This window comes from Passer domesticus, chromosome 17 (genome assembly GCF_036417665.1).
Source record: "Passer domesticus isolate bPasDom1 chromosome 17, bPasDom1.hap1, whole genome shotgun sequence".
NCBI classification, from domain to species: domain Eukaryota; kingdom Metazoa; phylum Chordata; class Aves; order Passeriformes; family Passeridae; genus Passer; species Passer domesticus.
In genome coordinates, this window is record NC_087490.1 from 7154117 (window position 1) to 7179657 (window position 25541).

Genomic DNA, 25541 nt, shown 5'->3' on the forward strand with positions numbered 1-25541 from the left:
CACTGGGTACTTTTACGTAGAAGATGTCAAAAACAATATGGTGAGAAATACTTGAATGCTTGATCTTCATTTGATCTGGTTTTGATTTTTGTATAAGAATGTAAAAGCTTGGAGTTTTGCCCCTCACCGAGAACTCAAAACCAGAAAACAATAACTAACAGAACTCAGTTGTTGAGTCACTGAAGTAGCTTTTCTCTTCATTTGGAATATTTGTCTATGTTTGCTTCTTGACTTTGATCCCATCTCTCTAGAACCCATGTAATGCTAGGGTAAAGCTCCAAAGTACCTCTTTTTTACTTGCTACTCTGCCACATAGCACCAAAGGCCCAGCTACAGGAATAGCCACTTGTTTGGAGACTATTGCCCAAATATAGCACAAAGCTGCAACAGGCTTAACCAGGCTGAAAGAGAATCCTTCATACTGAAAGATGTCTGTCATCAGTAATGTAATTTTTAGCACAACAGAGGAATGTCATGATTTAAAAAGGCAGAAAAAAATGTCAAACACTATCACAAATGAGGACTTTAAGGGAAGGAATTCCTGTAAATTTGCAGGAGACAACTTGTATAAAGTGCAGTCTCTGTCTCCAGCAGTGAAAGAGCCCATGGCTTATCCCAAAGCCTGTTAGAGTTCTTGTTGCAGAGCACTCTTTAATTCTTCAGGAAGAAAGATCAGAAGATACCACAACAAATTCTTCAACCACAGCCAGCTGCAGCATTCTCTCACCCTGCAACTAGATTGCATACAGGAGCTGCTGTGCTGCCTTCTCTCCCAAGTGAGATCTGTCACACCTTAATAGAAATTGTCTTTTTCAGGGCTTTGTTCCTAAAAGAGGAAGGGAAATTTATTCATCTTTCCTCTGAGAAAAAAAATAATTAAAAAAAAGATGGTATATAATGCAATTAAAGAGCTGACCTAACAAAATTACCAGGGAATACTGGCCATTTGTGGAGCTCCTGTCCAGCTGGCTAGTTTTGTAACTCACTGCATGAGAATTGCACTAGTGAAAGAAGAAGAGTCAGGTAGCAGAGAAAGGCTCCATACTCTGCAGGAGCAGAGGGTGGCACTCTCTGCACAGCACAAGGCCCATGCGTGGTCCTTTCCACTTACAGCTTTTATAGCTACAAACACGTTTTTCTGAATATTTCCTTAGGGAAGTTCTTGCTCTCTAGCCACTGACAACACAATGTTCCAATTCCCTGTACTTACTGCATGTTTTTCTGCTTACATATTTCTGCTTTTTGGTGTCACTCAGTCTGCAAAAACTTCATCAAAAAAGAAACCTGTGCTAACCACATAAAAATAGCTCTATTACTGGCAGATTGCAATCAGACTCAGGCATCCAGCTCGCCTCTCACACCCACTGAGGAAAAAGATGATTTTGTATTAAATACAGACAATGGAACTAGAATGCTGGTCTTCAGAAACATGTTTTATTAGACATTGCCTTAATATCTAATTTATGTGTTTTATTTACCCATACATTTTATTTTTATATGTGAAACATTTTTACAGCATTATACCTAAGCAATTTTTAGCATGTCTTTTCTAGCATGGATAAGTATTTAAAATGTTGCTTTCCTGACTCATTTCTATAAACAGTGAAGACAGATGCAACTGTGGTGTGTCTGATATAACTATATAGCTCAGAATGAATTTAATCAACCTTTACTATACCTAAGAGAAGGCTGGGAAAACATAAAAACCACGTTGTGTAACCATAAGGTTTGCATATGGGAGCTCTTGCATACAGAGAATAAACTAAGATTTAAGGCCTTGTTACCGAAAGGATCTTGCCAATGCCCTCCTCCTGTTCAAATCTGGATTCAGTTTGGTCACACCAGCTGTTTGGAAAAACAGAAACTGCTAAGAGCTGCATTCATTTCTGTGGGGTGTTCTACAATAGTCTCTCTGGGCGAGGAGAGTTACTTTTGGTATCAGGATGCCTTAATATTCCAGGAAATTAATTCAGAAAGTTCTTTCCATGTATCTCTGTGTGTGTGGTAGAGAGAGAGTTGATGGAAATTACTGGGGTTTATTTCAAGCTTAGATTTCCCACAATAAATGATTTTTGCTGCCAGTCTGGAAGCAGTAAATTTCTAGTTATTTTTTTTTCCTGGAAATTACTTTCCCAGCCTGGAGCTACTGGTTAAGAAAGTGCTGCCATTACACACACAATTCCTATCCACTAACTTCATAAATGTCACTATTCTACTGAAATTGGTGCTTGCTTCAGCATTTCAGGAGCTCTCCAAATGGCATGGTACAATAGGAAACACTATCCTTGGAAGGACTTGCTAAAAGGGCACGAAAACCTTGAAGTTTTCAACAGGGAGTCCAACACAGAGAACAGGACATTTGCTTTCTTAAAGATGTCTCAAGGACTGTAGAAGAGGCTTGGCCTTTGTTCAGGGATATGAAGAGTTTTTGCCCCTGTGTCTCCCCTTCCCTGATGTGTGGTGAGAATGGGCTACAGCTCTGATTTGGGCTGTGTGGCAGCTCTGTGAGCTGTGGGGAGTGGGAGACAGGGAATAAAGATTCGGCAGGAAGCAAAGTGCCTTTTACCCTTCTGTCCTTCCTTGATCCTCCCAGGAAATCCTGCAGCTGCCTGGCACATCTGTCTAACAGGCAACAGTGACACTGGGGGAAGGAAGGCAGCTCACCTGGAAAAGGTTTGCAGGTATCCCTTGCAAGCCTGGCTCCGTGCTCATTGTGGGCAGTCAGACACTTTTTGGACTCAGTCTTCTGTGCTGCCCACTGTGGGAAATTGTTCCAGTCCTCCTGCCTGCTCACAGAAGGAAATCATAAATATAAAACATAATCCTCATTAAAAATAGGGTTTGAAAGGGTCAACAACGTGAGCTGAAATACTTTATGGGCAGACTACTGTACGTTTGATGCTTAATTCTAGATGCTAAGTCATTGCTAAGCCGTAGTGATGAAATGTGGTGTGGACAGGTTCTGCTAGCAGAGGGATGCTGAGATAAGGGAACAAAGACGTACTGACAGAGTTTGTGAGGCCAACAACAGGGCAAACACAAATGTGGGAAATCAGCATACAGTTGTGTCTGTGCTACATGCCCAAGGTCTACAGCTTGGAATGGCAGCGTAGCCCACAGAGCACCCTCTTTGTCTCCAAAGGATTACAGGTGCCTGCACTCAGATGACCCCTGGCAAGGAATCCAAATATCAGGGGTGTAAGATCCTTCAAATGAGAGCTGCTAGACTTGGACTTGTTCTTTCTCTTTCATTTAGATATTTTTATATTATTATTCCAACAATGTCCAAGCAAGGAAGCGTTTTGAATGTCCTTTTCTGCCAGCTAGTCCTTGACTTACATCCTCAACAACTGTGTATCAGCATAAGGAAACAGCAGATGGAATCTCTGCATTTACTTCTTGTCACACTGAGCCTCATGTGGAAAAAAAGTAGATTTCTTGTTTCAGGGGTTTTTCAAAGCTTAACAAACATTTATGGTGACATTGCCCTGAGATTTAACCGTGAGCGTTGAGAAAAGCAATGTGCCACAGTGCTACAGAGACCAGACTGCCCTTCAGGCAGAAGTGTTCTGCTCAGAAAAACCCTCCTGCCAAGGATGCCAAGTGTCCTGGGTTTTGTGTTTATTCAGAACAGATAAAATGTAGTTATAAATTCTCTGATATATGCTTTTTCATCTGACAGGTAAGTCAAAGAAATATTACCCGGGAGGAGCAAAATGTAAATTCAAACACAGGCAGTCACAGTAAATAACTGACAAGGTCAGAGCCCAGGAACGCCCTTTACAAGAGTTTGCCCTGAAAAATAGAGGGGTAAAATAAGTATTGGTCACACAAAGACTTTTAGGCATCTTCTGCTTTCAGTGCAAGAAGTATAAACACGCCAATTAAGCTATCAAGACATTCTTTATGTGTCCTTTCATAGAAGAGCTACTTCTAAATTAGCATATGTACATTTCCCAGGGAGGCAGCGTGGTCCCTGTGGGCAGTGAGCAGTCCTGTCCCTGAGCCTCCCTCAGCCTTAGGCTAATTGTGTTGTTACTTTTTGTAGGTGTTCAGTAAGGGCTAACACGCAGCTTCATCTCAGGAGCACTGGAAGGATTAGGTAGAGATCTGTTTCACCTCTTTGGGATTCAGGCATTATCTCCTACAATCAGGACACCAAACCCATGGAGCAGGTGAATGGCCTGGACTAGACATGAAGTCAGTGCCAGGATGCATTCAACACAAGACTGCATTTATGAAGGAAAAAAAGTTTTCTTTGACCCCAGCCCTCCAACTTCGTGCTTGTTATGTGCACCCACTTGGACACCAGCTGAAGGTGTTATCCATTTTCCCCATTGATTAATTGTTGTCTGACACTCACTGCAGGATGTGGTGTGAGTCCACGGGGTACACGAGAGTGTAAACCAGAAAGCTGCATCAGAAACAAGAGTGTCCCTTGTCCTCCCATCACCCTCAGAAGGGTTGAGTGGCTGCTGTACCCTGACCGCTGTTTTTAGTGCAGGTCCTGTGCTTTGGGCTCCCCAGGATGCCCGTGAATATTCCTTTCCTGTCCCTTCAGATGAAGCCGGGGTGCTTTTATCTAGGAAAGACCTGAGCCCTTTTCCTATTTCCCATTCCCCTGACCGTTCACTCCCCTGACGGCTCCAGGGTCGGGCAGGGGTCTGCAGCAGCGGCCGGGTGCTCTGCCCAGGGCAGCCGCCCTCTCAGCGCCAGCACCGCAGCCCCTCCATCTCCCACGGCCCCGCAGGAGAAACTTCTCCCGCAGCAAGGAGCCCGCTCCGCCGCTGCTCGCAGGGGCTGAGCTGCCTCCAGCCCGGCGCTTCCCAGGCCCCCCGAGGACACAGCACCCCGGGGAGGGGTGCTCGCACCGGGCCACCCCCGCTCCCCACAGCGCCCTGCGCTCCCCGCCGGGCTCCGCGCCGCAGGTGACCCCCGGGGGAGGGCAGGGGCCGGGGGAGGGGGCGAGGGGCGGGGAGGCCGGGCTCGGGGGGTCGCTGTCAGCGGCGCCGCTCGGGGCACGGCTCGGCGCGGCAGCTCCGCTGGTGAGCGCGGCGCGGCTCGGCACGGCTTGGCTCGGCTCGGCACGGCACGGCACGGCACGGCACGGCACGGCTCGGCTCGGCACGGCACGGCACGGCTCGGCTCGGCACGGCACGGCACGGCTCGGCACGGCACGGCACGGCTCGGCTCGGCACGGCTCGGCTCGGCTCAGCACGGCACGGCTCGGCACGGCTCGGCTCGGCACGGCACGGCACGGCACGGCACGGCACGGCACGGCACGGCACGGCACGGCTCGGCACGGCGCGCCATGCTCCGCAGCGGCCCCGGCGCGGGGCTCGTCCTGGCGGCGGCCGCGGCGCTCTGCCTCGGCGGGGCGGGAGCCAAGGTAACCCCGGCACCGGCGGCACCCGCACCGGGCAGGGCAGCGGCCAGCCCGACGGGGATGGGGAGCCCGGGAGCCCCGCCGGGAGGAGGGGAGGAACCGGGAGTCCCGGGGCGAGGGGTGCGGCAGAGCTGCCGGCAGCCCGGGTGAGGGGCGCGCTGGTGCTCCCGGGACGAGGGATGCGCCGCGGACACCGGCAGGGAGGATGCAGCGGGGCGGCCGCGGGTCCCTTCGGCCCCTGCCTCTCGGTGTTTGGGGTGAAGGGCTGGCCGGGGACTCGCCTCGGAGTGCGAAAGGCACCGCGAGACGTGCAGAGAGATGCTCCGGATCAACCCCCCCGCTTGGGTACAGCCGGACCCGAAATCCGGTGAAAGCCCAATCACTACGGATTCCCAGCAGAAATGAGAACGCTTGCCCACAGGCATCCCTGCCGCGGGCACAGCCTGGCTTGGGGAGTCCAAACCAAATACCTCGTGCTGGTTACAGCCCCCGCTCTTTGCACCTCGGCTGGAGCAGGGGGAGCAGGTAAACTCTGCCCGTGCCAGGTACGGCTCCAGGGCGGGGACCCGGGCAGAGCTCAGAGCAAGCGGGCACGGGGAGCTGAGAGAGGCTGAGCACGGGCGGCACCCGAGCTGCGGTGGAAAGGCAGAGCAGGAAACACGGAGCACCCCAGAACCAGGAGCAGCTGCAGGGCAGTCGCTCTGAGCTTTGGGAAGGATGAGCAGTCCTGGTCCTGCTGAAGGCAGTGGGACTTTTCCTTTGGACCCTGATAGAACCACGGCTTGACACTTCCAGTAGAGATTCTCAATTCTATAAAACATGATCCACGAGAGTATAAGAAAATATAATTCCATACATTTATGGCTTGCTACATATATATGTATATATAAAGAAAAAAAAAGGGTGTGGGGTTGCTTTCTCTGCTGGCAAACGGCATTATAATTCTGCCTGATAAAGTAATTCCCTGCCACAGCACACAGCAATGACTGTGTTTGAAATGAAGATGTTTTATCTCACTTTGGTATCCTAGTGAAGATAGCTACAGTGAGAACTTAATTAAGCCACATTTCTGGCCCTGAAATACTAACTTTACCCAGATCTATTGAATTGTATGGTTGTGGGGCTTTGTATTTTGTTTCTCTTTCAAGTCAGGATTGCATTGCAGAATGCAAGCTTACCCTCATCCAGTTGCATACCTCTCTTATTAAACTACATAACTTGCTTTCTTCCCTGAATTATTGCATCCTTCCTGTGCTGCTTCTCTTCTGCCTTTGCCTGCACAGTTCTGTACAAGTACCGGCTCTGTGCTGTGCATTTGGGGGAGAAAGGCACTCTGAATGCATCAGCAAACTCTCTATTTTTTGCTAATTTTTCTCTAATGTTTCCTAGTCAACTTCATTTGTTCTCTAACTCTGAAATCAGGAGTGTTTGATTTCACACGAGGCAGTAACCGAACTAAATTATTGACCAACAGCACTGTAGAAAAGGAATTGCCTCCTTAATGAAGAAGCAGCAGTCTCCTTCCTGCTTTCCCCAACTTGACTTCTTGCTGTGTCAATTATTCTTTTGATCACGTTGTTTATAGGCTCTTAACATACTGGACAATTTCTTTTGCAGAGTGAAAAGCATTTTCTATTGCTTATCTTCCCCGATGTGACAGGGAATTCTGTGTCCAAACAGACTTGTGTGTACATCTCTTGCTCCCTGTTTTTATTATTTCTTGGAGTAAGTTGCACTTGCTCTTCACTCATCAAGGACTGCACTGTGCTGCGTAGGCGTCACTATTTTTATCTTTTTGGCTACACTGATAGTGTTGCTATGCTAGTAAAGAAATATACATCCCACTCTAAGTTAGTGGTTCAAATGTAGTTCAATTTATCAGTTGAAAAAAGGTATTCAACGATTTATGAGAATTTTTTTGTCTTCTGGCTTAGAGTTAGCAATGTAAAAACATAACAGAAACTCCCTTGGCAAGGGCGAAGTCTGAATGAGGTACAGGGAACTGAATTGTTCTTTTCATCCAGGAAGGTGGTCTCTGCCAGTAAGAGCTGACAAAATTTGTGATGTTGTAAGGTAGCGTGGATGTTTGCAACATGTTTTGTGGCAAAGCAGAGCTCTCTCTGGAATCCTTCACCAAGTACTACAGCAATTTAAAAGTAGGAGTTAGATCAAATGAAAGAAAATTTGAAGATAAGGTGCATGATGTTTCCTCCTGCGTGTCTGTATCAAATGGAACAAGATGTGCAGATAAGCGGCTTGTTTATCCTGAAGGAAGAATGTAAGCCTGATGAAAGAGTAACACAGTCAAAATTATGTCTCTGTATGTCCATTAAATATTATCTGTTTAATCAAATCGCTGTGGAGGAGTTCTCTATGCCAGTGCCATCCTTCATCTGGTATTCTTCTGTTCACTTGCTGGCTTAAAGAAAAAAAATCAAGCCTTTCTTGTTCTGTTTAAGATTTCTTCTTAGCAATCCTAGACCCTCTAGTGAAAGTCTTAGTCCTTCACCCAGCAAGAACAATGGCAAAATTCCTGCTGGTTTCAGAGGGAGCAGGATCCTTCCCAAGATCAGTGAAAGATTAAAAAAAAAATCAACTACTAAAATATGCACCTCAATTAGCAAAGAATGTGGCCTGATTAGTAAAGTGTATGAAATTTCAGCTATTAAATTCTACAGCCCTGATCAACAAAGCACGCTGCACAGTTGGCAATGTATCCAGAATCTCAACTACTGTACTAGTCTCCTACCAGATCAACCAAGCATGCAGCTGAATCAGTAAATTATGCAACTGGAGCAGCAAAATATGCACTTCTGATTGGGGCAGGAGGGTAGGGAAGGTCTCAAAGGTTTTAAATTGGCACACAATAGGTCTGTCAGTGGTCAGCATCTGCCTTGAGAAAAGTAGGGGCAAAATAAGTAACTTTTACTAAGTCTTTCTGGACCCTTGCTGGACTGGAAAAGTATGTCCCTCAAATAGCTCAGTGTTTGTTAGCAGCAGTCCCATTTTTTACCAGATGTACTGCACATCTGGTTCCAATCCCAGCAGCTACCAGGTGTGGGGGTTATTTTTGTAACACTTTAATGGGATTTTTAGGTCCAGGTAGCTTTTGCTTTATTCCTCACTGTAAAGCACTGGGTATGCACACCAGGCTGTTTTTCTGTCTCAAGAGATGAAGCCAGTCAAGACAAATAAGGCACCCTCAAAGAACCTGAAAGTTTTGTTTGCAGTAGACTTAATATCTATTATTCTCTTCACTGTTTGTGAAAGTACTCTTTGCTTGAGGAGCAGAGAAATGATAGGTCTTTCCTGTTTTCTTTGTATCTTGATTAATTGCCATAACTGCATCCTATTGTGTTTACAATGTATCTTGGCAGATCAGATGTTTACGGTGCAGAGAGTTTGGATGTTTGGCCAGTTTGGGGAGCAGCTATCTTCATATATTCTAAAACAGTAGAGCTGTTTTTCCCTAGCCCCTATGTATGTGCTTTAAAATCCAGTCAAAGTGGCTGGTTCTGAACTTCAGAAGCTGTTTTTTCTTTAAATTATTAATTTTTCTTTATACAGAAGACCTGCAGGTTGTCCTATTTTAATAAAGATGCCGTTTCAGGGTTTCTATAAACCACTATTTTTTTTCCCCTAATGTCTGGAAGTAAACAGTGTTAAACTGCCCGGGCTCAAGGAAGGCGTGAGCATTGCTTTGTTTTATTGCATTGTTCACTTTAGTACCCAGGAGCCTGGAACATTATTTGAGTCTAAAAATTATCTGGACTTGTGTTTTTTTGTTGTTTTGGTTCATTTTTTCTGGCTTTGGTTTTGGTTGGTTTTTTGGGGTTTTTTTTTGTTATTGTTTTGTTGGCTTTTTTTAATTCACTAAATTTGGTTCATAAAGCTGGCTTGCATTGGACTTCTTATTTACCAAATTTCTGCCTCATTTCCAAGTCAGTTCAATGAATGATCCTATTTAGTTCTTTTTCCTGTTTAAAATATTTCCTACTGAGTCCAGAGCAGTGCCCTTAAAACATAATTGATTTGGGTCATTGAACCCTTATTTTTCATGCATGTTAGTTTACATCCCGCCACTGGTCTGACTGGTATTTAAATTAGAAAATTGCAGGCGGATTTCTTCTAGAGGCTAAAGTTCACGTGGAGTCTCTGGCAAAATAAGATCCTGGAGTACATATCCCTGGAACTGGGCAATGATTTGTAACTCTTTTTTAATTCTGTCTGGCCAGAGTGTTATAAATCTGGCGCTCGCTTGTTAGCTTCACGCTAAGCAGCAATAATGTCCACAGTGTTTTAGTCCTGATAATTCTAATTACGGAAGCACTGGAGAAGCTGAAAGCTGAGAAGATGGACAAGGCTTGCCTCAAGTCCTGCACAGCACAGGGGATTCTCTCTTTGTAGAGCTGAACCATAATTCTCTTGTTCACCAAGGCCAGCGATGGAAGCAGCCAAGGTAAGAGAAACAAGCCAGTGGCAGAAGATTTCTGGAATTATGTGGGTAATCTTTGTGCAGAAGGAGCTAAAAGACTGTAGTGCTGGTAGAGATACCAACCATCCTTGGGGTCAAAACACTGAAATAATTTTTTTTCTTACTACCTAAGAGGTTGGAGCAAATAGTCCTGTTGTACTGGTTTGCAAAGACCCAGCAATCAAACTTTCCTGTGGTAACCAATTATTACTATTCTCTCCTCTGATGTTTTGTGTGACAGACCAGGAATGCTGGTAAAATATTCAGGTCTCTTTCTTCCTGCCTCCCTTTCTTCATTAAAAAAAGGGAACTCATGGCATATTTTGTACTGCTGCTACCCAGCAGTAGTGTAGCTAGACCAGGTCTGGTAAAGCAGTTCTTGCCATTGCACACTGCTCTTTGTATGCACTGATATCCCAGATCTATAAATGATAAGTATTCAGCCTGGTGTTTAGATGCTTGCTTGAATATGGGAAGTACTAAGTAGAAAAGTCATCTTGTACAAAATAATGGCAGGAGAAGGGTGGAGTAGGGACAGGGCACTGTAGGGACTTGCATTAATATGTGTAACAATTTTACAGCAGCAGGGAGAAGCCTGACTGTCAGCCTTGGTTTTCAAACTCAGTGTAAGAACATTGCCATTCCTCTTACAAGCTCTCAGCAGCAAATGGTCCCATGGTTCATTTTGAATATCCTTACTCATGTCATTGCCAATGGAAAGGAGGTTCCAATTTTCAGAGGAGCAAAGGCTAATTTGCCTGTATTTCCTTTCTAGAGTTCTTGGAGCCCTACTGGAGCTCACAGAAGTCATCTGAGACTTCAGGAGGATTTAAATCAGGCCATAAGTACTGCTGGCTTGGATTAGTAATGATGTGCACTGAGGACAGCATCTGTATTTGGGTTTGGGTGGAGCCCTTTCATGGTGGAAGAGTTGGTAATAATTTTACAGTACCTTTCATCAGAGCATTTCAGAGTTTCACAAATGTCTAATTACAGAAACTATTAAACTAAGTGAAATCCTTGGTCCTGGGGGGAGTACAGGCAGTACCATTATGCTTCAATAGAAAGCAGGGGTGGGTGTTGTTCAAAGTGGCAAAACAAAAGCAATTTTTCACATGCAAGCCATAACCTGCTACACCATCTCATTTTCATCCTGTGTTTTACTCCTCTCATTTCTTTATATTAGCAGCCAGGTTTCAACAGCAAATGAGCTCAACAAAATGGGCTTCCACAAGCCTCCATTCAGAACTACTGTCAGCTCTTAGGAAGGGATTTCAGAAGTTCATCCATCTCTTACTGATCTGTTTTTGTAGTATTTGTATTTCTTTATTCTGTTCAGGTGTAGCAGGACTTAGCTAGGGTCAGGTGCCAAGGAGGCAAATAATGACAGCTTCCTGGGTACAGGAGCTCTGGGATGACATGCCTCTGAAGGTCCAGCCTGAGCCAAATCCCTGAAAGCTGGTCACTCAGCCTTTGCAAGGACAGTGTGCCTGCTCTGTACTGTGCTTCATTTGGGATTAGCAGTGGGAGATCTAATCCATTTATTCTACTTAAGTCCATCTCTCTCCTGGTCTTGGTTAGTAAATATTCCACTGTTTAGAGACTGAGTTTTTATTAAAGGGATTTTTTGACTGAAAATGTGAAACCTTTACTGGTAGCACTGAGGCTCAAAGCCTGGGATGCCCATGCCCTTGACTTCCTCCTGTGCTCCAGATCTGCATGGGTGGGCACTTCAGGTAAACCTGAGCCTTCACTATTTGAATACAAGGGCCCCAAGGAGCTGCTCATCAAGACTACCTTTAAATGTGAGCTTAGCAGGCTGAACACTTTGATTTGCCTCTAAAATCAACAGTAACTTATTCCAGGTTTCCTGGTTGGAACTTGAATGGGGAGGAAGAAAGGATGTCTGCAAAGCAGATTTATTTAGGAAAACAAACTGCTCACTGGTTGGGACCCTGTAACAACAAACTCAGGCAAAGTTTTTCCTCTGTCTGCAGTATCTGTGATAATTTTTTCAGCTTTCTCCCAGCCCTCCCTGCTGTGCCCTCATGGTCTCTCCTTATGTGTAAGCAATAAAGTAAAATTTACAAGCATCCTGGTCTCTGAAATCCTGGCAAAGACAGAGTCTTGGAAATTTCCCTTTCCAGAGTGCACAAGAGGAGACTAATCCTGGGAGAACAAGGTGGAGAGAGGTGCTGCTGTTTGTATACCATCCAAAAGTAAGGATGAGCACTCAGACCGTAGCAGACCCCTGGATGCAGACCCCTGCAGCTCCAGCTGCAGCATTGGCTCATGTGGAAGGCCAGCTAAAAATCTTGCAAGAAAGGGAGAGAGCTTTTCTTTGCTTGCATTTGAAAGATCACTACCCATGTCTTCTGCACAAGCCCTCCCACCTGCTAGTGACATTTAGTGACACAGCAACCTGGCTCCCAAAAGGCTGGGATAACAGCTCTGCAGCAGGGTAATGGTGACACAGAACATTTGCAGGTTTGGTGTTCACATATGGAATGTTTCCTTCTCCATATGTTTGTACAATAGGCTTCCAGCATGTGAAACATCTGAAGTGTCTGAATGAAACAATAAGGTCACGTAGGTGGAAGTCCAAGCACAAACAGCTCTTCTTTTGCCAGGCCAGTTTACACGTATATGTGTGTTTTGTTTGCTTTTAAAAATGCATGTTTATTTCCCAGGAAGTGGCCAGCAAATTTTGCATGGGATTGCCTTTCAATTCTCCTTTCTCCTGTTTCTTGTCCTTTCAAAATGAAACAAAGCATTTTTGGGCACCTAAGGTGCATTTGGATTTGATTATTTAAATCTCTGCCATGTATTTGGGAGGTGATATATATGAAGTTAATTTGGGAATATTAGTTTTACAGATTCCTATGGGTATATATAACTTATTCAATGGTATTCAATTTTCATACTGAACTCCACAAGCAAACTTTTACTGCAGGACTATAGCTTTTGTTTTGTTATATATTCCATCTGGTTACCAAGCAGTAGAAAACAATCTGACCATGTTTTCTACTCTTTAATTTGAGCTGCTTTAAACTGCTCAATTTATAGAAAATGAAAACCAGATTGATCTTCTGGAAATTGCCCCATCACCCCTGCCAGTTCCCACCAGCCCTATCATTTACTATTAATTTTTCTATGGTGTGTTGTGTACACTTTTTTAATGAGAACTTGCTCCAGTAGAGAATAGACCTATGTGACCTATTAAAGCCCTGAAGCAAATGGCCATGGCATCTTGAACTCTTCATTACACTGCCTTACTTTTATTTACCATGGTCCCATCATATTCAGGATTATTTGCCTGAGGAGACGCTCTAAATGATGCCTTTGTTTCTCTTTCTAAGGCTTTACATTTTTTTGTATGTTTGAATGAGGGTATTTTCTGAAAAAGGAACCCAACAAACTAGAACATGGATAGCAGCTTTGTGTAGATGGAGGGTCTGATTTGATAGGGGATCTTGCATCTTTGTTGGAGAATCTCTATTTGTTTGCTGAGTGTCCAGTCACAAGAGTTAGCTTTGTTCTTCCCCCCCTGCAAGGATTAGTCTGAAAGGTCCACAAGAAAAGGCTGGGAATTCCAGCACTCCCTGGTGGATGTTATGTCAGATATGTTCTATGCTTCCTTGGGCATAAAAGCTGACATTGTGATGAAAGGGGAAAGCCAATGTTCAGCCTGCTCTCCTAGGGACATTGATGATGTTTGTTGCATGTGAATAGCACAATAAATTTATGAGACAGTTATGAGAGGTTTCTACTTAAAATAGTTCTGCTTTATGGGTGTAATGGTTACAGTCCCTGGGGGAACACTGCCTAGTCAAGTGAGTCTTTCCAAGCACTGGATTTGCATATTTTAAATAGATTTTTCAAATCATTTGATAGAAAAACAGTCTGGCTTTTGTCCTTTCAGACTGAAATGAGAAGAAGGAAATTAATATTGTAATGTGGGACTGCAGTCAGGATAGAGAAAAGTTCAGAATAAGACCTGGCACTTAGTTTCTAGTAAAAGCACCGAGATGTAAAGGAAATTAAAGAAAAAATGTCCTGTGCCTTGGCTTAGGTCTCTTCCAGAGCACTTCTATCTGTATTTCACGCTCTACCAACATTTTGTCCACTTTATAAACATCTCTGCACCTTGACATGCAACAACTACTGAGTAATCAGTGAATGCTAAGATCCCTTCTGTAATGATAACTTCAGTCTGAGAATCTGACAGGTAGCAAATGTACCCATGAGCTGCCAAGCCCAGAGAAAAACTATTAATCATAAGCATTTCTAGCTCTAAAAATATAGATCATAGCTGTATCTTGTGAGAGATCTTGTAGGTGAATCCAACTCCATCCTAATTAGAGAATTGAAAGGGGAGAAGTAAACTTTTCAGTTCTGAGACTTCACCTCTGAGCCCTTATGAAGCCGAGTTAGCAATGAGCCTCCTGCAGTCCCACCTTTGCTGAGGGGGACACACTCTTCAACAGGGCTGTTAAGACCACCTCTAACTACTGCTCTGAATCTCCCTCTGTAGGGAACAACCCTGGCTTCTGCCTGCAGAGGGAAATGAGCTAAATTAGCCAGCATTCCTTGCACTCAGAGCTGGGTGTTCCTCATCTAATATAGGAATCTTGCAGCAGATACTCAAAAAGGTCTGTGGCTGCTGCAGAAAAATCTGCCCACTGCTCATAGCAGTGGTGCAGGTTGGCATCTCTGTCCTAATGAGGATGAATTGGTTTTTTCCTCCTCACCAGAACCTCCCAAAAGCAGCAGATCATTCTGCTGCCTTTACTCTGCATGCTCTGAAGGCAAGCACGAAATGTCAATGTATGCTCAGGCTGCATATACTGCTGATCATGCTATGGAAAGCTGGGCTGTTCCATGGGTGATTGTTCAGCAAACAGCCCCTGCTTGTGTCCCTGGGAACAAGCATTTTTTTGTTGTTTGGGAGCAAGCATCTCTGGAGTTAAATGAGGAGGGCTGTTGTTCTCCACAGAGCTGGAGTGCATCGCTGTGCCTGGTGGTTGTCGGAGTGCCCGTGTTTGTTTTTTTGTGATTTTCCTCTTCCCCACCTCCTGTTCTGAGCGAGGATCACGGAGGAGGGATGGTGACCTCATGGTGCAGTTATGCAATCTGCCAGAGCCAGGTATCAAAACACAGTGCAGCTGTGGAGCTGGGACCTCGCTGTGGCTGGGGGCCCTGGCCTCCTGGCTCTAATGAGATCACTGACCTTCTCCTGCCACTTCTTCTGCAGCTGCCTTGATTCCCAGGGATTTGTTGTGGCCATGCCTGCCTAACGGTTTGGAAAGCTGCTGCAGGGAATGCTTCATCCACAGGCAGGCTCTGGGAGCTGACCCTGGAGACCTAGAGCAGGTGAGGGTACCCTGAGCCCTGCCAGCCTCTTTCCATCCCAGCAGAGCTTATTTGCCTCCATCCAAGGGTATGAAAACATTCCTTTCTCCCTGATTATTCTTTTTTTCATAGGAAGTGAGGAGAAGATTGCCTGTTCTCCAGTGAAATAAAGCAGTGCCTTCCCAGCAATCTTCTTGTGATGCTTGAGCTGCAGCAGAGTCACATATGGGAAGAATAAGAGAGAATAGCATGTCTGCAGTCTGAGGCATATTTGGCCTCCAAGTCCTCAATTCTCATTCAGACTTTGCATTCTTTGCTGTAATTGCTGAACTGCCTTCCTGCTTCCCTCTCCTACTCTTCTAGCAGTATTTTTGTTTTCCTTGTCTCCTTCAGTAAGAGGATCCTTCTCTTCTTACCTGCATATTTGTTCTCTTCAAATGTCCTGCAAATTATTAAAAACAATAGAAAACTCAAAGATAAATGTGAAAACAGGGCCCTGTGAAGCTGTCTGATGTGTGCCAAGAAGGAATACAAGACAAGTCCGTTTCCTGAAAATGGGATTTGCAGAGTGGAAATGTCACATCCATAATCACTTTCATGTGGTGGAACTGCTGCTGCCCACCACTAAAATAACAGAGCATCTGTTAAAAAATGTGGGTTTGGTTTTGCTTAAATCCAGCAGGTTGCACTCATTTCAAGAAATATTAGGTCCTCATTTAAAAACATGAGTGCAACTGCTCTGGTACCATAAATGTATTAAAAGCAAATGTGTGCTCAGCCCAGCTTGAGTCCCACACTGACCCTGTTCAGAGCTGGTTTGTGTGAACGGGCTCAGGGAGCAAGGAGAACATATGTGTGTGCAGAAGGTGGGTTTGTGTTGGGACAGGGATATGGGGAGGGCAAGGGAGACCCCTCAGCAAGCAGGGTACTCTCATAATTGATTGGGAACTCTTTTGGAGATCAAGCTGAAAAATAATTACAAATAAAGGCTAAAAAAAGGAGACAGGGGAAGCTAATAACTAAGCAAAGCATCAGCAATTTTTGTTGTGGTCTGTCAAACCCATGTCTGATCTGCTTGTGCTAACTCTGCTACTTTCAACCATCCAGAGACACCTGAAGAGCTGCCCTAATGTGGGATGAGGGAGTCTCCTTTTGCTGTTGCCTCATGCTTCAAACAGCAAAGGCAATTTGGCAGAGAGGGAAGTGGTGATTCCAAGGCATTTCTAGGAACTCTGGTACTGCCAGGTGGAAAAAAAAATAGGTTATATGTGCTGCAGCTGTATCTAGTTCATTGTAATGGAAGAAAATAAACCTTGCATGCAATGATGAGCTGAAAATGCAAAATTAAATAGAGCACTAATTTTCCAAAGTCTCTGATTAACTTTGTCCTGTGCTTGGAAAAAGTCCTACCAGCTTTGATCTCTAGATCAGTCAGCTAGTGAAGGAAATGTGGTCACTTCTTAAACCAACAGACTGGAGTTTTCTATCTCACTCTTGGGATAGTCTTTCCTCAGATCCTGTATTTGATGAGCATCCAAAAAGCTCAGACTTCCCTAGCTTGGAAATACTGTGAGAGGAAAACTTGGGGCTTTTGCTGGGAACCACAAGAATTGTATTTCTGGTGGCTTTTCAGGGAGTTCCAGCCATGTCAGCAAGTAAAGACTTGTCTTTGTTTTGTTTTTCCCTTGTAAGCTGGGATTATGGAATGACAACTTTCCCTTTTTCCTTCTCATTTGCTTTTTAAACCTCAAGTTTAGCATTTTCTCTCTGCTCTGGCTGAATGTTTGGGCCACTTCATATTTCATCCCAGGTGGCTGGCTCTGTTCAAATGTGCTCAGGAGCCCGAGTGATCTTTAACTTGGAATGAACTTCCTATGTTAGGAGGGGAGGGGGGGGAAGTAGCTGGGATGCCATACCTCTCCCTCTGTGTTTTGAGCAAAGATGTTGGTGTAACCAGAGTTTTAAAGAGGTCCCTTGGGCAGGATAAATGTGAAGGAGCTGGTGGAGGAGCCTTGAAGCATTTCCAGCTCTTTGAAAGAAACACACGTGTGTGTGCATGTGTGCACATAAGATGTTTTTAATTTTGGAGGGGTGAGTGATCCCAAATAAAGCTTGCTGGATTTTCATCCCACTGATGCTATGTTGAGCTCAGATGGTTAAATTTAATCATCCAGGCTGAACAAACTTGGATTCTAAGGCTGCATCCATCTCTGTGCAGAAACTGTTTGCTTACCCCTGTGGCTTCTGTGGAATCAGCTGTAGGCTGACCAGATAGGGCTACAGTGGGATGCTCATACTCTGCCCTGTTCTGGGTCTGTGCAGTGGATTTTGATTTTTAAATTAAGCAAAAAAAAAAAAAAAAATCTATCTGTAGAGGAGTTCTTTCTTTTCTACTCTTAGAAATGTTTACGGAGTGGGGCTATTTTACAGGAAGGGACAAAACATAAAATAACCCTCTGATTCAAATCATGGGATCATAACCAAATATCCTCTCTTCAGAATGATTTTTAAAGGGCCTAAGGTCTGCATGAAAAGCTTCTATCCTCACCTCCACTAATTACTCCAATACTAGTTTTTTTCCCCTTCAAGCAAAGACCAAAAAGCCTTTTTACTTGGATAAGGAGTTAATACACATCTGTGCTTGAAAAGACTAATAAATGCAGCACTTCTTAATGTTCAGTCAGTTTGAAATATAGTGGATTATTCCTACGCTTGTTTCTAAAAAGAAGTGGAAGTGACATTTTTAAATCTGCCTGAAACTCAAAATACATGTGAGAAATGCACAGAAGTTGAGATGTGCATAAATCATTAATGAGGGCAAAGTGGGTTATGAACTTTACACATCATTTCCTTGCAAGCCTGCAGCTGGGTATCTCTATTAGGTGAGCGTTTTGGCCCCAAGGATGTAGTGGAAATTCAGTGGCTCAGCTTTGTGTCTCCAGTTTCCTTTGCTGGGCTCTGACTCTGTGTATGCACCACAGAACTTGCTATTTCTTGGGTATTTTATAAAAGAAAACAAGCTACATTGAATAGGTCCCAAGCCAGAGAATCTGAGATCGTGCTCACAGAGGAATATCAAACATCAAGACAGGATGTTCTCCTCCCCCTTCTTTGAAGTAAATACACTTTAAAAATAAACAGTCTTTGGGATGTAAGTGAGACAGTGTCCTCTAGGATGTTGCAACCAGCAGCTCCTTGTTACCAGCATTAACAGGAATGGAGAAAGAGAAGCAAAATCTAAGACCACAAATGGGCTGAGGATTTCCCTACCCAGGGCCTTGCATCACTTTGTTTCCACTTCTCTTCAGCAGGGTTTGTATCTCTACAAGCTGAGCCATGGCCACGGTCACCTTCTCTTCCCAGCTGCACGTCACAGCATCCTCCACATTCCCTCTGGGTTCCAGCATCACCTCAGGCCAGCAGCACTTCTCTCCTAGAGGCAGGACAGGGAAGCTTGTGAAACCAAGCTGTGCCTGCTGCCTGTGGTTCAGGCAAGGCTGGTACCCATCACTGAGGAGGCTGTGGGCAGCTAGAGGCTGCCACAACTTGCCCTTCCTGGCTTTTTGCAAGGACTCTGCAGGTTTTGAGCATGGGGTTGCTCTGAGCTGCTGCAAGAACTTATCCTGTCCTGGCAAAGTGAGGAGCTTGTTCTGAGCATGCCTCTGGTCCAGCTCTAGCCTGGTGCCTTTGGCAGTAATTGTGACTCAAGGGAGATAATTACATTATTAAATTAAATTAGTCATGTAGAGAGGAGGATTCCCTTAGAATGTGTTGATTCCCTGACAATGTTCCTACAGGAAGAATGCAGAGGCTCCAGGCCTGCATTTGTAGGTGTAGTGTGAGTGGAGAGCAGAGTTAAGAGTTATGTTATATATCAGATGATGACAACTACTCTTCCCAGTGCATATTCTTGGGTGGGCCTTATGGTAAAATCCCATCTGCCCAAAACAATAATTTTCTCCTTTTTATGCATGGGAATTCTGCTTTTCATCAGTGCCTCCTGCTTCTCAAGAGCTCTTTGATGTACAGAATCCAGTTTGAAGCTGTGACACCCTGGCTTTGTGCTGCACCCCTGTGTAACACAGCAGGGGCTCCTCTGTCTTTGGGAGCTGGTGTGTGCAGTGAGATTCCTGAGCAGTGTTGTGCAGTCACTTCTGGCCACATCTGTTCTAGCCCAGCTTTATTTGTAAGAAAAACTCCCTACAGCTGCATCACACATGGGTTTGCTGCAGATGTGCTCTTCAGAGGGCAGCAGGGCACTCTCAGCACCACCAGAGCACCACTTCCACTGTCACCTTTGAGGGACAAGCACAAGGTCCTCCTTGTACTCCTCAGCCCTGTGTTTCCTGGTGCCTTATAACTCTTTGCACATGTGTATCTAAAATAGCTCAAAGCTGATGTCAATATTAACTTCTCATCCAAACACCAGCACAGGAGGAGGTAAGTACATGACAATGGGGCATTTTTTAGTAATGGCACAAGATTTAAGCTTTTGAGAGGGCTGTGTAGTGTCAAAGGGGGAAATGCAACATCTTGGCATGCTCTGAAATAGCCAACCATTGTGTCTATGGCCAAGGAGCAGTAGCTGAGATTTGAGTTACTTTTAAACATACTAAATGCAGTTCCCCAGTTCCCCCAGCACAGAAGGCAGATGGGATTTGTCTGATCACGATGGACTGGAGATTCAGTTCAACACAACTGTTGGAAACATTTGGAATCTCTGGCCAGAGAGTAAAGTACTGGAAAGCAGACAAACAGGACTGGTAATCTGGTTCTCCCTGCTCATAATTCACCTAATTGGTGTGGGCATATATCAAGTGTTGTTTTTAAAAAGAAAACAACCTATCATTTGCAAAGATTAAAAATGTGCCAATTTTTTTCGCATGCATCTGTCAAAAGCCCACAAGCCTGCAGTTTGCTGCAGAAGGGAACATCTGTGTCTAATTGGCAAAACTCAGGGTTCATAATGGGTGATTCAAATGAACAAAACCATTTTGTCATTCATTCAGTTGGGATTATAAACTAATCAGAAATCCTTCCCCCTCCCCTTCCCTCAGATCTATCTTGCATTTTCTGTCCCATGTGGTTTTTTCCCCTGATCTCAGAGCAAGTCTCGAATCTTTTTGGTCTCAGAAGCCATAATAAATTAACAATTCCCCCACAACCTTTCAGCCCTACTTCTGGAATTCACACATTGCACTTCCCCCTCTGCCCAGATTTGGGGGTGCAGGGCAGCTCTTGGGGTTTTTATTGCAACCAGCTGGTGGCTCAAGAGGCACCTTGCATCTGAGACTCCTTGGATGTACACAGAATGTGCAAGATATTCCTCCTGAAATGATGACAGTTTGACAGATCTGAGTGAAAGTGAAGGCAGGAAAGGAGCTTATCCTGAGGGTGGGGGCGAGGGATCTGGGGGGGATGCATTTCCCCATTCAGCACTCTGGAGCTGAATCCCACAGGACCCTCTGATCTGGCGGCTGCAGCTCTGGGGTGTGAACAAAGTCTCCTGGTAGTAGAGGAGGGGCTGTGAACGCCTCCAAGCGCCTTCTCAGTGTCTGAAAAAAGGCAACTGGATCAGTTCACTTATTCCCCAAAACAAAATCTCAGCCCTCAATCACTGCTAATTTAAGGAGGCTTGAGCCAATCTGTGATCCTCCCACACCCAGGAGTGCCGCCCTGCGAGGGCAGCAGTTCTGGTGCACATTCTGCCTCCTAAACTGGGCACATATTTTAGTGCAAAAGTTGGGTGGTGTTTACTGTTTATTCCTGTGCAAATACTTGTTCAAAAGTGAGCTCAGCTGATTAGTGTGGAACAAAGGCAAGACTGCACTGATATGCTGGGTTGAAGGGAAGGAATACAAGAGAAGTAACAGAAAATCCCTCTATTCTTCTTCCAAGTGTAAGAGGCATCCTCTCCCTGAGGAAAGAGGAGTATATTCACTGGAAACCAGCAAGTTTTCAGTAAAATCCAAGTGGCAACAACTGTAACTATAATTCTGATGTGAATTAGTAAATGTATCTGTTATGACCTGTAGCCTCTTAAATTGACATAAAGTTTTGCTTGTTTCCCCTGGATTCCCCATGAATTAACTAATCCATACTGAAACTGAACATTTTACCTCTTGGAGAAAAGATTAGTACATTTCTATGAATATGTTTTGGTTTTACATGTGGGACTCCTAAGGCATTAGGCAGAGAATAATATGTGTGTGGCAATGAATGTGGTTTCTTTTCCACTTGAGACTTCCAGCCATAATCCAGCCCAGGTGCCTTAAATGAGCAGCCTGTAGTTTATTCCACTGTAATTAACATAAGCTTTGATTTAGATGACACTTTTACAAGTCAAATATTGGATTCCAAGTTGAATACAGAACACAGTTTCCACCCACGTTACTGTTTTGGTCCTTTTCTGTGGCCATCCTGCATCCACCCTGAAATCCCCCAGAATATGAGCAGCACCTGCTGGAAAACAAAGGTTGTGCCTTGTAGAACAGGTCTGGCTTTTTGTTTCTATTTTAGAGCTTTTAACATTTGGTGTTGCATTTTTTTTCTTTCTATTTCAATATAAGCCAAGGGGAGGGACCAAGAGAAAAAAAATCTGGAGTATTTTGATCTTTGTGGCTTTATATGGACTTCATAAGCTTCGTTTGTTCTACTGCCAAGTTCCTTTGTGTTTAAATAGATAACAGACCAAGACAACTAATAATTTCCAATAAAAAACCACACCAAACCCAAAGCATTCCCTTTCTTTTCCAATTAATGCTCATAAACCCATGCTTCTAGACCAGGCTTGTGACCTAAGCACTTCTGTTTTTTTTTTCTTTCCCTTTTCAAAAACAATTGCCTAAGGCACAGACTGGGCTCTGTGCTCTGCAAATTTATGAAAGAATCTTGAGGAAAGGCTCTGAGAGTGGCTTTGGGAGAAGGTAGTTGTAAATATGATGTGCAAAAGCAGCCTCATGCACCTTTAGAAGAGCACAGAATGGGGGTTAGTGCCACCATTTATGGACTTCCTTCCTTCTTGGAGGCTGGAGGCTATTTGCGGAGAAGGAAGAAATAGCAGATTTGCATGGAACTGTCACTGTGTTATGTAAAATGCATGTTGGTTGCTGGTTTACTGGTGAGAGCTGGTATCTGCTGTCACTATTTTGAGAGGCTTTGCATTTGAAAAAGAGACAATTTGTCCAATCAAAAGCAGCTACATTTTACTGAAGTAAATAAGGCTGAGTGCCCTTGAAACAGAAGATGAGTTGGTTGGATGAATCATGGGTGATCATCAATGCAAAGATTCTTTTTTTACATGAAAATGTTTTTGTAATGAAAATAACACAGAGTTTTAAATGCTGTGACACATTTTCCCTTTAGCTTCTTAAGATTTTTCTCACACAACCAACTGTTTAGGGCAACATATTTGTGTGGTCAAAAAGTTGTATGTTTGCCAACAGCACAAATTACCAGTAGTAGGAAGTGAGAATTATGTGAATTACTTACGTGGGTGATATTTCTCTTGGAGGTTGACCATCCAATATACACTTCCTTAGTCTCTAAGAGTGCCTTCCCATATTAGATTGATGCTCCACAAAAGCAGGAGCTAAAATTTGCACAAGCTTAATGAATTTCTCTGTCTTGGGGGTATCTTAAACCAGTCTCTGAAGGGAAAGAAAAGAGCTGGAACTTCCATTGGTCTGGCAGACTGAATTCTGGATATAATCTATGGCAAGATGTAAGATTCTTTGTTTTATTTCCCAGGTGTATTACTCCTGTGGTGCAGTGGTGGAATCAATGGAAAGAGGCCTGATTTTGTCACCAGGTTTTCCAAACAACTACTACCCAGGGACACACTGTGTCTGGCAGTTTTTCATTCCCATGAGAACTCATCTCATCTTGGAAATATTTGACTTTGACATTTTTGAGAGCTCTAGTGAAACTCCAACCCCCTGGGATGGCTTTTCAGCCCCTGCTACAACAGAAAATAAGGACATGCCTTCTCTTGAGGAAAACCTGGACTTTTCTGTCCACACCACAAAACCCTCTCTCTGGACCTCGACATCAAAGGTGGCTCAGGATCTGAGCAGCACTGGGGACCAGGCAAAGGACCTTGCTGGTCACCTGGATGAACTTCCAGGAACCATCTCAAAAAAAAATGAAGCCAAACAAGCATCTGAAGAAAACCAGTGGAAGCAGATGAAGGAACCCAAAGCAGTGACCAAGGCTCAGCCAGAGGAGCTGCCATTCCCTGTGGCTGGTGGTGCCTCAGTGCAGAGGCAAAATACCAGTGGCCTGGAAACAGGAGAGGATTTGGAAGGGAAGATGTTGCTTGCCCACCTAGCTGCTAGTGAGAGAGATGAAGTCCCAGCAGAGACCTGGGCTCTTCCCTCAACAGCATTGCCCGTGGAGGTCTCCTCCAGCCCTCAGTCAGCAGTGGATGTCTGTCCCCATGATGTATTATACGTTTCTGATCTCATCACATTTTCCTCTCGCTTCTGCGGCCCAAATTCCCCTGTGAACAAGACCATGGTGTTTGGTTCCTCTCTGGAAATGGTGGAGGTCATCATGGAGCTGATCACCACCACGGACCGGGGCCGAGGCTTTGCCATGCTCTTCGAGTACAGGAACATCACTGACCCCAGCACTGTGGATGCTGTGAGGCAGGAGAGGAAGGAAAACATGATGGTGCTGGCAATTGGAACAGGGATTGTTGTCTTTGCTCTTGCTTTGCTCTCTGCCCTCTGCGTAGCTTGCAGGTAAGGTGATGCCAGAGCCTTGGAAGCGTGTGACATTATCCACAGGGAAATGACCAGAAAAGAGCTACATTCCCAGAGAAGAGTTAGATTTCCAGAGAAGAGTTGCCTTTCCTTTGCTCTGCTAACTCCTGCTGTCCTCCAAATGTGGTGAAGTGGGTACAGAGTAAGTCAATGTCCCTCACTGCTCCTGCCCATGGCTTCTGGTTTTTTTCCTACTTCTACAGCTCCTGTACCTCAGATTTATTTTCTTTTTCCTGCAGAAATACCTGAATAGTCAGGACTTTCCTGGACATTTTTTTGCTTCAATGGCAGTGGTGCCTTTAAACCTCAGCTTTTAGCTGATGGACAAAATCAGCAGAGAAAGATCATCCTTCCCTGAGTCTCCTGAGCAGTCTGAGCTGACAGTCACTGCATCTTTTCACAGAGATCCCACAGTTTGGCTCCAACTAACTATCACTAGCACTCTGCAGAAAAGTAAATAATAACCAAAGCATTACCACATAGAATTAAGATTTAAAAATATTTTCCCATCTGTAGCATATTTTATCCAAGAGACTGTGCAGAAATTCTAAATCCAATGCATTCAGTGTGATCTGCACATCCCTTTGATGCTGGGGAAGAGCCCAGAGCCATGCTGCAGTAGCTCTCATTGTTCCCAAATGCAATCCAAAACAATCCAGTCAAATGAGCTGGTGGTCAGGCTGGGTTTTTTCCAGGTCCTGATGCTAACTAGTTAAATGCTAACAGTTACACAAGCATGCCTCTCCAGTCAATTGCTTTTCTTTTATGTATTTCTTTTCTCTATATCTATCCAAGGAACACTTCTCCGCCCCCCAGCATATGTTTGCATTTTTCCAACTCCCTAGTGAAAACATTTTTGTAGAAACAGTGATTTATTCCTCTCCCTTCCAACAAATTCAAAACAGAGCCCATTCTCCCCAGGTTTTTGTCAAAATAAACACCGTTTTCCAAATGATTTGACTTCCATGAAAACATCAGGTAAACTGAAACGAGCAGTGCCCCTTGCAGGGCTCCACTCTGGGCTGGGTATTGGCAGGAGTGTTCATTTCCCAGAGCCATCAAGCAGCTGCTCTGGTTTCTCCCCTCCTGCATCCCCTGCCTCATCCAGTGTGAATCCTCCAGCCCCAGAGGCTCAGGATTGCCCAGACACCCCTGGACACCGGGGCTGGTTTGGCAGAGCCATTTGGTTTTCCTTGTCCTGATGGAGGCTGCATTTCAGCTCTGGCAGAATAAACACGAAATGCAGGCCAATCCCACTGGGCACCAGAGAACATGGGCACAGTGGTGAACCTTAAATATCATCTCTGTTCTGTATATATAGAAATTCCTGCTTTCAGGGTCTGAGCTTCTGCAGCTGTAAGAGTTAAACTTGCATGTATTACATTTAACTAACCTTTTTGTTTTTAAAGAGCTTGCAGAGCACTAATTTAGACCACAATTTTTTGCTAGCTCTAAAGGAAAAAGTCTGGTGGAAAATGTCTTCCAGATACCAAATACTTTATTTTTATACCCTTGCCAATCTTCAAAAGAGACAGAAACAGGCTCCCTTTGCTATGGCAGCAGT

At 44.5% G+C, this 25541-nt stretch overlaps 1 protein-coding gene across 1 annotated transcript in view; it reads left to right on the forward strand.

The window, feature by feature from the left end:
- Positions 1-5231: 5231 nt before the first annotated feature.
- Positions 5232-25541, forward strand: part of LOC135282874 (uncharacterized) — a 31744-nt gene continuing 11434 nt past the window's right edge. The window contains exons 1-2 of the mRNA XM_064393068.1: positions 5232-5389; positions 22962-23956. Of these exons, the coding sequence (XP_064249138.1) occupies positions 5312-5389; positions 22962-23956 (1073 nt within the window). The 5' untranslated portion in view covers positions 5232-5311. The remainder of the gene's footprint in view (positions 5390-22961; positions 23957-25541) is intronic.